The following is a 16,827-nucleotide window of genomic DNA, read 5'->3' as shown; positions in this document are numbered from 1 at the left end:
GTGGTAAATGTAGGTTCGAGCCTACACACTGCGAATCGTACACGTCACTCCACACCGGGCGTTTAATAACGCATTACGGTTATTCCAAGGCAAATAATGCCATTCACCGGGCCAAGTTGTACAGTAAACAAGCATAAAAGTCATTCGAAAGTGTATTCTTCGATGCAAATGCGACCGAAGCAGCCGTAACGTCGAATAAAATAAAATTCAAAAGAAAAAGGAGGAATATTAAAAAAAGAAAGGAAAAGAAAAAAAAAAAATGATTTGTCTACCGGTCAATCGATCTTAATCTCGTGACTTTTGGTAAACGTTATTTAAACATCTGTGGCAATTAATGCAAGAAAGTAAATAAGTAAAAGGACTATAATCCGAACCTTACGGCCCAATACTTCCGTCTAGAATCTCGGTGTTACGGTATAATTTTCCAGAGCAACAATTTACCACCTCGGTTTCTAATTCTCTGTGACTATCTATTTCTCAATCGTTCGCGTTTACTCATCAGCGACTGAATCAAGATTTCAAACGTAATTACAATATTTAAAATTATAATTGAATTATACTTTTAAAATTTATCGAGATACAAAGATTAAAATATTAATTGAAAATGTGTAATAAACGTTGCCGATGTCGATAAGGAGGATCTCGTCGACTTTAAATAAAAAGCGAATGTTTCAAAAATGAAGTACACGCGATTAAAAAAAAAAAAAAAAAAAAAAAAAAAAAAAAGAAAACAGGGAAGAAATGAAATTTGTCGAAAAATCGCACTACTTCTGTTAATATTACACTTTGATTGTAAATTACGGAGTTTACAGTTATCGCGAATATTTTGACACGAAACCTGTCAAAATACAATTAACGATGTACAAGGTACGGTGCGACACTTGGCCAAAAATTGCTCCCTTTGTGTACACGTAAAACCTGTGCATCGTCTCGCGGCGGTAAGATATATTTTTAAACGAGAATAAGTTTGAAACAAGCGTTTGTAACTTTGACACGGAATAATTTCAACGTAATCGCTCCTGCGATCTCGAATAAAGTACTCCGATAAAAACGAAAAAATATTACCGAACGAAAGACTATTTCGTAGCAATTTACTTGCCTCTTTTCGCAATACAAAGTAAATAAATAATACTCCCCGGTTCGAACGACTGTCAACAATCGACGATCGGTGACATTCATCCGAAACTCTTACTCTCTCGAACTACCGTTTCAACAATTTCACATTCTTCTACCTGTCTACGTAACCATTCACGCAGATGGTTGGTACCCCTGCTTTCCCTGTCGCAGGGGTGTCCTCTTCAAGTTTCTCCGTAATGGTGCACTCTTCGAACAGCTCTTCCGACAACGACGATCGGCACGATGCACCGAACGATGAGAGAAAAAGAAAAAAAAGAAGAAGAATAAAAAAGAAAAATCACCACCAACGGTGTACGTCTTCCCGATGCACTGCACAGAGGACGAATGCACTATTCATTGCGCGACCGGTCGATCGAAAGCTCGACGAGATCTCTCCCGGTACGATTGAATCCGTTTTACCACCGTGGTAAGGAATTCGATTTGCAAAAATTAAGAATATCGTAGTTGCGTATTCGGTCCGCGAGCGGTAAGCTTTCCCGAACGTGTGACAACGCGAAACAGAGGTCGACTCGTGCACGCGATTAGGCCGAGGACCGATGGGATACTAAAATCATCTCGAGACTCATGCTAGAACTGCGAAACTGCGACGCGTGGGCGCGTCTTCGCGAAGCGAACCTTTGCTGCCCGTATTATTAGCCCTCGTGGAGATTGTGGCCTCTCTCTCTCTCTCTCTCCCTCTCTCTCTCTCTCCTCTCTCTCCCCTCTCTATCTCTCTGTCGCGTGTTTTCGCATTCCGTGCAAAGGAATTCGTGGAAAGGAGCCATGTAACGTAAGGAGCCCCGAGTTTTCGATAAAGGCGACGTTAGTTTTTATCCGAGTCGGTGTCGCGGCGAGGCGAGATTTCCCCGACGCGCTACTCGCGTTTCGATTTTTGTTCTCGTTCCGCGGGAAGGCTCGCGGCGCGAAACAGGAAGACGATCGAAAGTAAATTCGTCGGTGGAGTTACCAACTGGGTAGAAAATATATGGTTATTGAGCGATTGGCACGGCGCATTGGACACCTGCCAACGAAGATTTGTAATTGCTTTCTACGCCCGGAACTCCCGATACGTGTAATTCAGCGAAGTAAAGGAAAAATCTGGCGAGCGCGGGATACGCTACCAGCGATATTCAGCGAAACGATGGCTACCGAAAGATCGATCGACCTTCGATCGAATCGTGCACGGATCGAGAAGCTCTTCGAGCTTTCGTTTCGTACGAAATAACGAAGTTACGGAAGATAAATGAAGAAAAATTACTGCCTCGCACAATTCGTGAATCCGTGTACGATATTAAGTATCCATGGAATTGTATCGGGTTGCTCGGAAAATCGTTTCGTTTTCCAAAATGGAGAATGTATAATTTAGTGAAATATTTATACACTTTAAGAAAATTGTGTCTCATTTTCACCGACAAAAAAAACGAAACGATTTTTCCAAACAACCTGATAATAGTCACCAGAATTGAATAAAATCAAGAAACGAAGAACGAAGGTTTCGATAACTTCGTCGAGTCGCTGCGAATTGCAACTTCGAAGTCGAGATCGCAGCTTCGAATCCCGATCGTTTCCAGAACTCCGGTTCTAAATGCTACGAGCGAAATCCTCGCCAAGATTGATACACCTCCGCACAATGTGGAATTGAACGTACATTCGATTGCAAAATTTGAACCGACAGCGTCGATCAATCGTCGTTAACGCTGGCGTCGAGGTGTTCACTCGAGTGTATCGAAAATAGAACCGTTTGGCAAAAGTACACCGGAATTGAACATTCGGAACGGAATCGTTAAAATTGGAAACAACGGGTATTAAAATCGGTGAAATTGGAGCAACCGTTGAAATCGTAAGCCCGTACGTTCTATCTGTTACCTGAACGCGCCGATACGAATGGAGGCAATAGAGATGATGTCATTTGACACGATGCAAGGCTCTGGGTCGCGCGAAACGTCTCGACATCGGTGAATGTACATCCGAGATCGCATCTGCAATTGTCATCGGTGTGCAACCAAGACCTTTACGAGCAGAAAGCAATTCGTATAACCCCGTTAAAGTGTGCCACGTACCGGTACTCGATGCTCGAGCATCGGGGAGTCTGATTTTACGGTTTGCTACCGCCACGTGAGAGACTCAAGTGACTCTTCAATGGTCAAGATTTGCCCAACCGATTTTTTTCCCACGCGGAGGGAAACGATGTTAAAGTACTTGGAACGATAAACGAGTCGGTACGACTCCACTGATGTTGCGTCTTTTTCTTTTTTTTTTTGTCTTTTTTCTTATTCGCGAACGCACGATACAGGTAACCCTCCTGTGACACGGTTAAGACGTTGAACGTCACGGTGGTCACTGGTGACCGCTCCAAAGTTACAACGATTCTTTGAACCGTTCACAAGACACGAACTTTGATACTTGGATAGTTTTAAATAGCATTACTCGAGTAAGTGATACTGTTAAATGTACGTGGACAAGTTATTGAATTTTTTTATTACTTTTCACTTTGCTACGGTTTAGAACAAATATCGTGGACATCCTTAGGTATGGAAAACTGGCGTAGCGATCAACGTGTAATTTTCTAAAAAATATGGCTGACAATCCGCAACCGTACCACTTTGCGAACGTATCCTCGATTTTGAACGATCGATACGGTCTTATTAAATGCAACGTGTTTGCATTTTATCGTATTTTATCGTGTGCAACGAGAAAGAACTACAAGTGGAGAAAATTTTTTTTCCTTTTTTTCGTCGTTGTTAGAGTTCGATACATCGTCGGAGGATATGGATGTAATCTTTGCGTGGGAAATATTCCATTTCTCATGGATATGTACAGAAAGTGTCATTACTTGAAACGAAGAATCTGTGTACAAGACTCGTAGGACGAAGAAGCGTATTGCGATAAAATGAACGAAATATATGTCAAGGAAAGAAACGAAACGAATAAAGAAACGCGAAGTTCGAAGCTGTAAAATTAAAAGGTGAACGTTTCGAAAGTTTATCGTTTTATTTTTATCGGGGGACGGACGATCGGTTGTGAAATTAATCGCGAATAATCGCGTTCGACGATTGTGGGGACGAAAATTGTTTCTCTAGGGAACGAAAAATATCAAGCGTAGAAAACAGCTCCGAGTTTCCTTCCTTTTGTTTTATCAATATAAGCGTGTAACATAACACGTCCGCGGATGTAATCGACGCGAACTTCCGGTAAATCGGTTGACGTGTAGACCGGAAGTGACAGACCAGGCGATCGCCACCAGCAGAAGGTCGTTAACGATTTCCCCGCAACGTTCCCATTTTCGTTAACAAATGTCGTAAAAATACAAAGTTTCATCGACCGGTTGCACTCCTCTTCCCGTAACACACTTTCGCGATTCAACGTACGAAACGTGTTCGTTGTAGATTGATAATCTCTCCAACGAACGAAATAATTTCATACGAAATCTTTTATCCTCGTCTCTCGATCGACGATGTTCTTCTTTTCGAATTTACATATCTCGAAAGGAATTTTGCACGATACACGTCGGTGTGCCGGGTAATCGGTGTACAGTTTCCTCGTAAATGTAGCATTTACGCGGTTAATTTATTCTGACGCCTTCCGTGTAAATCGAATAAGGCGTACGTCGAATTCTATAAATACTGTCTATTTTCGATGAAGTAACTTTGCGCGAAAAGTCAACCGAAATTAAACAGGGCCTGAATTCCTTCAACGAGGGAACGATTAAAGGAAAAAGAAACAAATTTTATTTAACGCGTAAATATATTCGTACGTATAAAATATGTGCGTATTATGAAACACTTATCGCGAGTAAAACTCATTTCGTATCGAATAGGATCGATGAGACCAGCAGAGTCGATGCACTTTCTTTTTCGTAAAGGAGATCGCTACTTGAGCGACTTTATACTCGTCCAGTTATTTATTTTCTTTTTTTTACATACTTGTGTATTCGCTCTCGGCAAACTGAACGTTGCATTTTTCCATTCACCGCGTGTATTTTTCATATTGTTTCGACCGTGGACGAGCAACGTCCTTAAAACTGGTCCTATTACATAGTTTAATGCTTCGAGAGGCTCACAGCTGCCATGTTTGGTGAAGCCAATTAAAATGAGAAAGATACAAATCGCCGATATAATTCCCTTGAATTGCACGCGGTTTCTCGATAAACCCGACCGTACTTTCCGGCGATTTAAGTAATCGGTTCCAGTGATTCATCCATGCAGATGCAACTACATACTCGTGCATGCACGCATCTCGCTTCTCGACAACCTAGGCAGATCGCCGCAGAAATACCGAGTACACTTATGCAGGTTCAAGAATATGACCTCATGGTATGTACCGCGGCGTTTCTTTGAGTATTCCGGTTAAAATTATCCGTAGATCTTTTTTTCCAATGATTCACCATTAAACGAAAGAAATTAATTTATCCACGTTACGCGTCGAAACGGAATTCTTTTAACGCATTTGTCATCGATTGACGAGCAAAGTTTGACCGAATGCATCTTATTTGGAGAGATGATCGTTAATAGTGTTACGATCGATCGAAATGCAATTCAATCCGTTTATCATTCAATATATATATTTTTCCAATTATTCCCTTCTCAAACCGAGAAATACAGACAGTTGAAAACCATTGTCAATTCGGTGTAAACAAGTACGTTTAGCCAATGTGTTCGATGACGAGCAATTTTGAATTAAACGCAGGATCTAATGTAATAGAAAAAAAAAACAAAGAGAAAGATTCTCTCGAGTACGAATGTAAACGAAAACGTTTTAAAATTCAAACGTTTGACTCATCCTGGGTCAATTTACGCTTTAAAGTAGCTTTTCCTTCTGTAACTGTAATCGGAAAATGTAATCTTTCTACGGGCAAAGTCTCCTTTCTATTCCGTATCTCGTTTACAAGGAAAAATTCCTCATAGTTTCCAACATGGCGATACGTGTGCTCGAATATTCCAAAAGCTCTCTTCGACAATTGATAAAATTACATAAGCTCCGTTAGCGAATCGTGGATTCGAACGATTTAAAAATCCAGAATGAAAGACTCTCTCTGTTATTTACAGAAACATTTCTGTTGGGCAGAAATTTGTTTAAAAACGATTTTGTACCTATTCGTTTCGCTGTGCCTACAAATGAATTTCTCTCGAATAGTTCTCCGTACGAAACTAACGCATTGCCGTATTTATTTATTCCAAATGTTCAATTGGACTCCGACTCTGCTTCGAACTATAAAAACCGATACTACACCGAGAAAAGAAAACTCAATTCACCGCAAAGAGAAACAAAATAGAAGAATATACAACGTATCCCTGCCTCTTCTTTTTATTTTACATTATCACCGAGATAGAAATTTATTTAAAAACGATTCGTTTCGTTGCGCCTACAAATGAATTTCTCTCGAATAGTTCTCCGTAGGAAACTAACGCGTAACCGTATTTATTTATTCCAAATGTTCAATTGGACTCCGAGTCTGCTTCGAACTACAAAAACCGGTACTACACCGAGAAAAGAAAACCCATCTCGCCGCAAAGTAAAGAAAAAAAGAAACACTTTACAAAACACAGCGCGACGAATGGCCGCGGCTCCGTAATCGAAGTTGCTTTTCAATCGGGCGATCTGAAATCTTTCCACCGAAGTAGAAATTGAACACCGTCCGGCCGGTTATTGTTGGAAGTTCAAAGCGCTCTGGGAGCTAATCGGCGCGTTTCCATTTGTCTCTTTAGCGTGAATCGGACGGACGAACGATCGCTTTCACCGTGCCCGTGATTCCCGATGACGCAACGCCGCGCGATGAACGGGAAAAGCGGCGTTTAACGCGGAGAAAATTGCGTCTCGCGCCGAGAAGAAAGAACATCCAGGCGAATCACTGGAAGCCGGCCAACTAGAGCGGAAACGGTGAACGCTGTGCGGCCGAGAGACGAACGATCGCGGCAACCTTCCAAAGCCTTTCGATTCTCGAAACGGGGAAAAGCACAGGTACACACCGTGGGGAAAAATGCTGCGCTAGATGCGCAAGACAACAAAGAAATCGAGTGCACCGTACCTTCTGCCGGCGGTACACGTGCTCACCGGGTTTCGAGTTTTGTCCCGTGGAAACCAGCTGAACACCGAACCGGTTCTTCGTTTCACCGCGCGGCTCTTTGGGACCTACTCGAAACGAGACGACAGACGTCCAGGGACGAGAGTACGGTGGGAAGGGTGGGGGGTGGGGTGGGGTGGAGAGGGGAGAGACCCTCCTCTTTCTACCTGCTCCAAGGATCCCAGTTTCGAATCGCGATCAGAAGCACCGAGGTCGGAAACGTTTTTGAAGTTTGCCAGCTGCTGGGTTTCTATGGGTGGGGGGAAAACCTGCGACCGCTCGACGGGGAATCTTTTTGTGTTTGTACGTATAATACATTGTCGACCGTGTGGCTTGTCGATGAATTATAAGTTTCAACGAACGACGGTGTTTATCTCGATCGTCTCGTAGATACGAATATTAGTCCGCGATCGATAAAAGTACGGCGTCCGGTGCGAAAAAAGAAAACGAAAGTTTTTTTTTCTCCACATGGATCACCGCGCAGGTGTCGACGTATCGATGTTCGAGAGGAGTGTACCGTTTACATCGAAGAGGAAACGTACAGGACACACTGGGAGACAGAGTGTTGACGTATACGCGAATATACGTATATGTATTCTAATTTTAATTTTTCTTTTGGTACGACTTTCCGAACAACCCAATATTTTTGGAGCACAAAATCTATTCATTGATTTATGGTTGACGTGTTGCCCTTCGTCTTGTTCGGTTCATCGCCAAACCGGAAGAGAAATATTTGTATTACATTTAAGTAGGAATCTCTTTGTAAATTTGGCAAAATCGACCGTATACAATGTACGCAGCCCTGTGAAGAATCTAAGAAGCGACATACGACCTTCCAATGCCAAATGATCCCTCACCCTTGGGTTACGCTTTGTGGTCGTCGAACACCCTGCAAGGGCAGGTCTGTCGCACATCTTTTGTCAGATTGAAATACAAAATATTGGTATCTGCCGCACATTTCATTTGGCACTTATTGTTCGTGACAATTACACACCAAGCTGTACAACGGGATATCGATTACTTCCAATAATAAACGGACGATAATAAATACCAGTCGAACGTGCGGAAAATCTTATCGATTTTCACAACAGCGATCGATCCGTCTTCTTCTTTGAACGATACCCGTTATTGTAGCAACGGTAGCCTGAATTCTGCAATTTCAAAAATGTTTTCACATCGATCTTAAAGGACACCATTCATCGAGTCACGATTACCCCGACACGCTCGCGAGTATGCGAACACGATTATACCTTGTGTTAATTTATCTTCGATAATCGTGATTCCAATTGGAGAACACCTTGTGGATATCAGCTGGGCTCGATACAGTGATCGATTTCCCACGTGCAATACCGAGAGTCTATAATAGCGGTAATTACCGACCTGCGGGAGGTCAGGGGCATACTACGAAACTGAACTTGAAGGCGCCAAGTCGTAAACATGCGGGTTGAAATAGGCATTACACTAATCCCGTTAACGCGCTATTATGTACGTCTTTCGTAGACAGCCCACCAACGACCGGAGGTGTCATAAGCGTTTGCTCACGGTTGTTCGGAAAGTGATTTCGTTTTCCAAAATGGAGAATATACAATTTAATCGAATATTTGTACGCTCTAGAAAAATCGTGTTTCGTTTTCACTGAAACAAACCAAATGACATTCCGAACGACCCAATAGTTTTAAAATCTTGTAAGCCTTTGTTGGAATATAAATATTGCTTATTTTCTATCCTATCCTATCTCCTTTCTTTGCTCGTTTATCGACGACTTTGTAAAATTCTTTAATCGTTTTCGCTCTGTTCGAACCAAATACGACCATTTGTTTCTCGTTAGAGCATTATTTAAAGAGTACTGTATGTGTAATTCTATTTAACACATTGAATGTTGATCACTGGTAACCGACGCTCCAAAGTTTCAAGGATTCTCTAAAGCGCTCACAAGGTACGAACTTTAATATTCGTGGACTTTTAAATAGCATCACTCGAGTAAGTAATATTATTAAATGTACGTGGACAAGTTATCGAATTTTTCTACTTTTTACGCTACGATTCGAACAAATATCGTGGCCATCCTTAAAACTCGTAAATTTTTAAATAACGTTAGTCTCTGTTGATATGAAGTAACAAGTACACCGATCAATTATCGAATTTTTCTACTTTTTACGCTACGATTCGAACAAATATCGTGGCCATCCTTAAAACTCGTAAATTTTTAAATAACGTTAGTCTCTGTTGATATGAAGTAACAAGTACACCGATCAATTATCGAATTTTTCTACTTTTTACGCTACGATTTGTACAAATATCGTGAATATTTTGTACAAAATACCATAATGTGGACATTGAAGTATGGAAACTTAGGAATAGCTGACGTGGCGGTCAACCTGTTGAATAGCTAGAACGATTTTTATAAACGTATCGTATCGACGCTGGTGCGATATTTGCGTTAATGTTGGGCCCAAGCGAGAATTAAACAAAGTCGGCGGCAGACAGTAATGCGTTAAGAGACGATGGAATTTAAGTTAAACGCAGACTGTTGGGTGCGAGGCATTCCCCCCACCATATCGTCTGGTTTATCCCCACCACAAATGCGTTTCACCCCACCCTGCAGCCCGAGTAAGATCATAAACACCGTGAGTACAAAAATCGCGCTCCTCGACACTATCGTATCGACCGTTGTCACGGATCCTCGACACGTGGTCAATGTAATCGATGCGATGAAATTTTCGCGCGGTCTCCGGAATTCTTTCGAAAATACACAGTTCCGTAATAAAAATCGCGCCCGACACCATAGATCGCGCATCGATACGGAACACTGTATGTAAATAAAACACGTTTATAATGAACCTGGAAAAATTCATGGATATGCATCTCGAACACGTGTTTAGCGATCTATCGCAACTATGTCTCTCGGAATAAATCAATCGTTCGAGCAACGAATAAAAGATGTATTTTCGATGAGTTATTTCTTCGTTGAAAAATTGCGATCCAAGTTACACGATTTAATCGTGTCTAGCATTGAACGATAACTTATCCGAACGACTATCGACGGATTAAAAATTCTAAAGGAATAACTCGAGTTTCCATTTGTCGTTTGTTATACGAATAAAGTTCCGCTCGTCTCTGACGTTGGACTCGGCCGGTCGAGAATACGAAAGTAAACGTCAGGGTGAAAGAGAAATAAACAAATAGGGTTGATTGGCAGTGAAAAGACTGCTACGGGCTGGACCACGTTCCTGTAACACTAACGCACCCGCGCGTGTAACGGAAGAAAACTGTGACCTGCCGCGATAGCGCAAGGGAGGAGGTAAAACTTGACGTCACTCAGTGGCGGGCAAGTGTCCCCAGCCGACCAATAGAATTGGCGCCGGGTATAGGCGACAAAGAGTGATCCTCAGCCGACGCCCTCCGTCGGCGTCTTCCTGTGCCGCGCATCATTTATTTAACGACAGCCTGTTTGCCACTGGCTGCCTTAGTTATCCTTGCCTCGAGCAAGCTAAGTGGCGCGTGTTGGATTGCTGTCTTTCTTACAGTTGGATCAATATCGTCTAAACTCAATTCTACTTTCACAGGGTTTTGATTTAACAACACCCGGAAAAAAAGAATCGTATTACACGAATCTGTTACTTTGACACACGAGATGTTACTTCTCTGGGAAGATGAAACTATTTACTTTAACACGATTTTGATTCAACGTTACTCGGAACGAAAGAAGTGGTTATATTTTTTGGAACGAATTTACCTTAACGCCGTACAACGAGAGATAGAATACCTTTGAAGAATAAAAAACGGTGTTTTGCTTTTGGAAGATTTATGAAATTTAAGTTAGTTCCAAAGATACCGGTTACCTCTTACCACTGTAAGAAAATTAATTGTATTACACGAATTTGTTACTTTAACACACGAGATGTTACTTGTCTGGGAAAAAAAAATGTTATCGAATAAATACCGTATCTACGCTCGATCTTCCTTTAACACGATTTTGATTCAACGTTACTCGGAACGAAAGAAGTGGTTATATTTTTTGGAACGAATTTACCTTAACGCGCGTACAACGAGAGATAGAATACCTTTGAAGAATAAAAAACGGTCTTTTGCTTTTGGAAGATTTATGAAATTTAAATTAGTTCCAAAGATTCAGGACGAACAATGTACCGGTTTGATAGTACGACTGTGAATAGCAGACCAGACGACCTTTCCTTTCCTTCTGGGTTAATAACCCTAAACGAAGCTGCAAGTTAACGGGGAATCAACGTTATTGAATTTACATTGCGTTAATATTAATAAGTGACATTTCTTGATTACTTTCATTCGGGTATCAGATTTCGGAACTTCGATCGTGTACTGTATTTGTGGAGAAATTTGTTATTGTAACTTAGGGTTATAAATATACTTTTATAGCACAAATTTAGAAAATTTTGTCAGTTTTTTATACGAATATTTAATATCATTGATTCGTAATATTGCAAACTTATAATATATTCGAAACTGAATGTTTGCAAAATGTATGTAAAATATATCTTCACCGATATGTAAATATTACTCGCTGTAGTTTTAATATTATTCGTTTCTAATCGCTTTGGCGTTAAATATTTCCAGTTAATGTTTCCGAGCATCTTATAACTTTGACGATCATTATGGTAACATTGCTAATATATACATATTATTTTCAATTTATATCGTTACGTACTGTGCTGAATAAAAAGTAATAACCGAAATGAATTCCAGAGTCGTGACACGTCGACTCACTGTGGCTCCAGCTTGTCTGGCTCAGAATCAAACAGGAATCTCATCAAGATCTAACCAAAGTATTTACATATTGTAATTTTTTCCAGTCAGATACGATCCATAAATTTCTAATATTCTATAAAATAATCCTTAAAAAGAAATATATAAATTATATTTTGACAATGTACATTATTTCGAACTTCTTAACCTATCTCATCGTAAATCTAATATTTTATAATCAGTGTTCACTGTGCGTAAAAATTAATTTCCAAAGTCTTTAATTTTTCCTTTCGTATCGAATTAAAACTGGGTCTTATAATATATTAAAATATTGAATTATAAACGTATCTACGACACGCATAAATATTGATTTTTTTAACTCTCGATTATTCAAAAATGTAATTAAATATTCTACTACTCGACGTATTAAAACAATTTTGTCACTATAATTAAATAGGCGTACTAGTACCGATTAACCGAACTAATGATCCATTCACTTATCCGGATCAGCAGCATTCTACCGTATGTTTCTTCTTCTAAAATGAATTTAAGCGTTATCGATACAATACATTTACATAAATTCCTTGCAAACGAATCACACAAAAACAAAACACCAGGTATGATATAATACTTCGTACAACTACTTTCAAAGAATTGTTAAATAAAAGCGAACATAATACGTGTACCATTGACAAATTAAAAATAATCCAAACACCCCTAACAATATCGGTTCACTTGCAATTTAAAAATCTAATTCTTCGAAAGCGACCAAAGCTATGAAAATAATGTATAAAAACTGAAATCGACCCTTATTATTAAATTCGTTAAAAAAAACTGGAGAAACTCTTCTAAAAGAAAATTGACACTGTCGAACAAAATTCCTTCGAACTCGAATTTTGCTCAGGTAAATACCCGAGGAGACGAACACGAAAATTTGAATAACGATTATCTACTCGTCTACCGTGTTTCGTGTTGTGGTTTCCGTCTCTAAGCAACACCGCATTGCTGTACAATTGGCCAGAAACGATGATCGAATGCGCACTAATGCGATGTTGAAAGCAGTGAAACTTACAAGCGAATACATTTCAAATTAGCAAGGCATTAACTTTCAAAAGATACAATAAACACTAGCGAGTAACAGTAGCATTGTGCAATTACTTCGAACGATCGATCTCAATTTTCGTTAAAATCATCATTTCTTTTACAATTTCTCCGACCATATATACGAAAATAATCACATCGAATGTTTCAATACACGATCCTCGATCGTTAATACGCATATTGTAATCCGTCGTATGTTACAGTTACTTCAAAATGCATTGAAAGTGTAACACATTCCTTAAAAGGCGAAGAACAGTACAAGACTACTGTGAAATTAATACGAAGATGATAAAAAGTTAATCAGTTGCATATGCGAACTGTTTAGCACTGACCTTTGGAACTACGCAAACATAACAAACTACAACCTCGACGAAAACAAAGAATGGCGATTGTTTAGAAGTTCGCGCCAATAATCTACATCAGAATATTCCGATAATTACTGGAAAAAAATATCAATGTATCTAAGGTCTTTGTATTCGACCAGATTTCACCTAATTAGTGCACTACGTTGAAACATACGAGTAGATTTTAAAAACAACCACCGAACTCGATAACTCTGACAAAAAGGACCTTGGATCGAACATTTTCAACGATGATTAATATCTTTGGTATAACACGAGTTACAACACCGCCACGGTGGAAGATTAAACTCACTACCGTGAGAGATTCGAAACTTGTACAAAGCTAGCCTTCTGGGTAGCTCTTTCCTTTGAAAAATAATTGCTTCTGAGGGTTCTCTTTCAGGCTGCGAAGGCAAGGAGGGTGCAGCTGTCGCTCTAAGTCAGCTAACGTGCAAGGTAATCATCTTGCCAATAAACACGAGCGTTAACACTAAACACTGTGCACACACGATACGGTGTTTTTATATTTGCAAGGTATACGAAAATTATAAACGCACCATTTGCGGACCGATATAAATCGTCAAAAGAAAAAGGCTACGAGAAGGGATTTGAAACAGCCTGCTGAGTTTGGAGCATTAAATTGGATTTTTTTGTTTTTTAAATAAACTGTTAAACGTGTCAATTTCGACATCTGTGCGTACGTTGATTTATGTTTTGCCAAGCTGTAAGAATTTTGTCATTGCGTACAGTACGATTGGAAAAAATGCGTTTCGGTCATTTTAAGTAACAAAAGAAATAAGTAAATAAAAAAGATTCTCAAGGTGCGTAAATGTAACCCGACTCGAAATAAATAGAACAATTCGAAAATTGAAAAAATTACATCGTCTGAAAAAAATATTCAATTAACGACAAAAAAAAACTTCGACAGATATTAAATTGATTTTAATTTGGACGATATAGATATTTACTATATGCGTATATAAACTTTCAAAGCAATCTGTGTATTGTTTCCCAATATCTCGCTCATATCTGACGTCACCAGTTTCAAATATGTTGTTTCGTACAGAAAAACGATAAACATTTTTAAGTACTGTTGAAAACCCTCTTTGTTGTTCTAAAAGTATTTGACATTGTGTATTGTTTGTGAAATAATTTAACAAGCAAATATCAAATTTCATAGTAGAGCCGTATACGAAAGAAATATTTTAAACAATAAAGATTGTTGACGCGAACGCTTCTGTTATCCAATATACATCTTGTTAACCCGGTGAAGGTCCTGAGATCTTTTTTCACCTACGTATATTTTTATACGAACCATGCATACTGCACAATAAACGATTTGTTCAAATAAACATAGCTTCGTGTCTCCTTTGTCGATTTCAATTATTAAACGATTAAAAGACACAATTTGTATTTGCGTATTATCAAATAGACAGACAACCTGTAAAACCCCAGAGTAGAAGAGAACGATCATACTAATCGATTTATCCAACCACTGTGCTCGCATAGAATTTTCAAAAATTAAAATCTCCGCTGAAAGTATAATATAATGAGCAAATATTGCGCAATGTCTCGTTTTCGCTGTACCTCGGAAGATAAATTTCACATAATATTAGAATGTAAAGTCTTCGCGTAGTTTCCAATATTAATAGCTTCCGCTTAACGGACGAGGAGAATAATTCGTTGAAAAGAAAAATAGAGATAATTTAAAGCGTTTCCAGCGCTTGTGCCTTTAGAATTTTTAAACCTCAACGTGTTCGTTAACGGACTCGTGCACAAAGTCCTGTACGATATTTTGGTTCAATGGACACACGACGTCCGTGTTACACGTCGATTGTCTCAACGGTCGCGTCGGCTGTCTCGAGATAAAAATCGGTCGCACGGGACAATTTCTTGTTCAATTTTCCGTGTATCTTTGCAAGAGAAAGACATCCGAAAACGAATATCACGGAGCGAGCAAACGAAAAGAAAAGTTCGTTCGATGACTACACGAAAATTACGACTCCTTTCTCGATTATCAAAATCGTTCAAAACGCGGGAAAAGAACAACGATAACGTCGATACGAAACGCGACTAAAAAATTTTGTTCCCCTTTACGAACTATATCGATCGCTATGAGAACCAAGTTGTCAATATTTGCAACTTTGGGGGTATTCGGTACTATTTCCAGGCGCGGCACAACTGGCATTTAACCGTGTGGGAGACCGCGTGTTGTGTAAACAAACCGTTAATTTACAGTGCAACAATCTTACTTGGAAGCAAACTGGTTTTTCGGTATATATCCAGGAGCGACGATCGAAAACCGCGAAATGAGTTTGAATATTGTCGATGTACGATTGAAATATCGATTTTTTTCCCTTTGGAACAGACTCCTTAACCGAGAACAATACGCACTCGACGTCTGCTTTATGAAACATTATCCTATTCACATCGTTATTTGTCACACGGCGTATTGTGTGAACGCGCGCGTTTACAAAGGAGCCGTTTTTCCATTCCTCGATTCCCAGCGTTCGACAGAAAAACTCGTCAAACACTCTACCTGATGTATTGAATGTATCCGTGTCTCGCATCTTCGAGGAGGAACCCCGGATTCCGCATCTCGACGCTCTCGAAGACCATGAAGTCAACACATGCCGCGGACCAACGATGGTAAAAACCTCTTTCACGAGTCACTTAGGAACACGAGATTCAATCGGTCGACGAATCCGGGCACTGTACACTGGCTCCACCGGTCACAGATTCGTCCACAGACGGCGTCCCGACGAACATCTCTTACACCATTTCTGAAAATCTTTCGAGCGTTACTCGCGAACACGTCAGAGGTCCTGACTACGAACGTACACGCTCTGTTGGTAAGGAAGAACCGGCACGACCGCGATTCACTCGGAAATTCGTCGCCGCGAGACACGCGATTGGGGGTTTCGGTAAAGGAACGCGATAAATCGGGATACGGCTTGTCCAGTGACTGGAAGAACAACGTGGAGCGCAAACTCGCGGTCGGACGTACGCGAGGCAACTGAAGTGCGAAGCAAATCGTAGAACAGTGGGAGTTCGGTTACCCCTCCCCGACCCTTCTCCCCACCACGAACCGTCACGGCGACCCTAACCTAACCTACCGAACTAAAATGCGACTCGGTCGATCGAGGAAAGCGTGGAAGCGTGGAAAACGGAGGGAAGGACGTGTTTTATGGCATCGCATACATTTCCGCTTCTGTGCCGGATCTGTGTGCGTGCGGTACTTCGCGCGTGCACGCGTGTGCAGTACTCTTGTCCTTTATCTCTCGGTCGTTTGTTTCTTATCGTAATTCAGGAAGGATCGAAATATGTTGAACAGGAAGTAAGGGATAACCTTGCGAAATACAGATAAGAAATGTAGCTTTGCGAGGGACGGGAATGACTAGCGTGGATTTATTCGTTGCAATACGTAACGTAAATGTACGGAACTTTTTGAAACCGGCGTTGAACCGACCAGTGGAAACGTAGAAC

General features: G+C 40.3%; 1 protein-coding gene across 3 annotated transcripts in view; it reads right to left on the bottom strand.

The window, feature by feature from the left end:
- The window catches only part of Ssh (Protein phosphatase Slingshot), a 149,939-nt gene that overhangs the window by 107,787 nt on the left and 25,325 nt on the right, over positions 1–16,827 (bottom strand). Inside the window, exon 1 of one of the 3 annotated variants that reach the window (XM_076318790.1) lies at positions 15,881–16,370. The exons of 1 other annotated variant lie outside the window; for it this stretch is intronic. In XM_076318790.1, the coding sequence (XP_076174905.1) occupies positions 15,881–15,960 (80 nt within the window). In that variant the 5' untranslated portion in view covers positions 15,961–16,370. Of the gene's footprint in view, positions 1–1,232; positions 1,662–15,880; positions 16,371–16,827 lie in introns of those variants that run through there. One more of the 3 variants, XM_076318798.1, reaches the window with a different exon arrangement.

The sequence above is a fragment of the Ptiloglossa arizonensis genome, chromosome 1 (assembly GCF_051014685.1).
Source record: "Ptiloglossa arizonensis isolate GNS036 chromosome 1, iyPtiAriz1_principal, whole genome shotgun sequence".
Classification (NCBI taxonomy): domain Eukaryota; kingdom Metazoa; phylum Arthropoda; class Insecta; order Hymenoptera; family Colletidae; genus Ptiloglossa; species Ptiloglossa arizonensis.
This window is presented reverse-complemented; position numbering and strand designations above follow the sequence as displayed.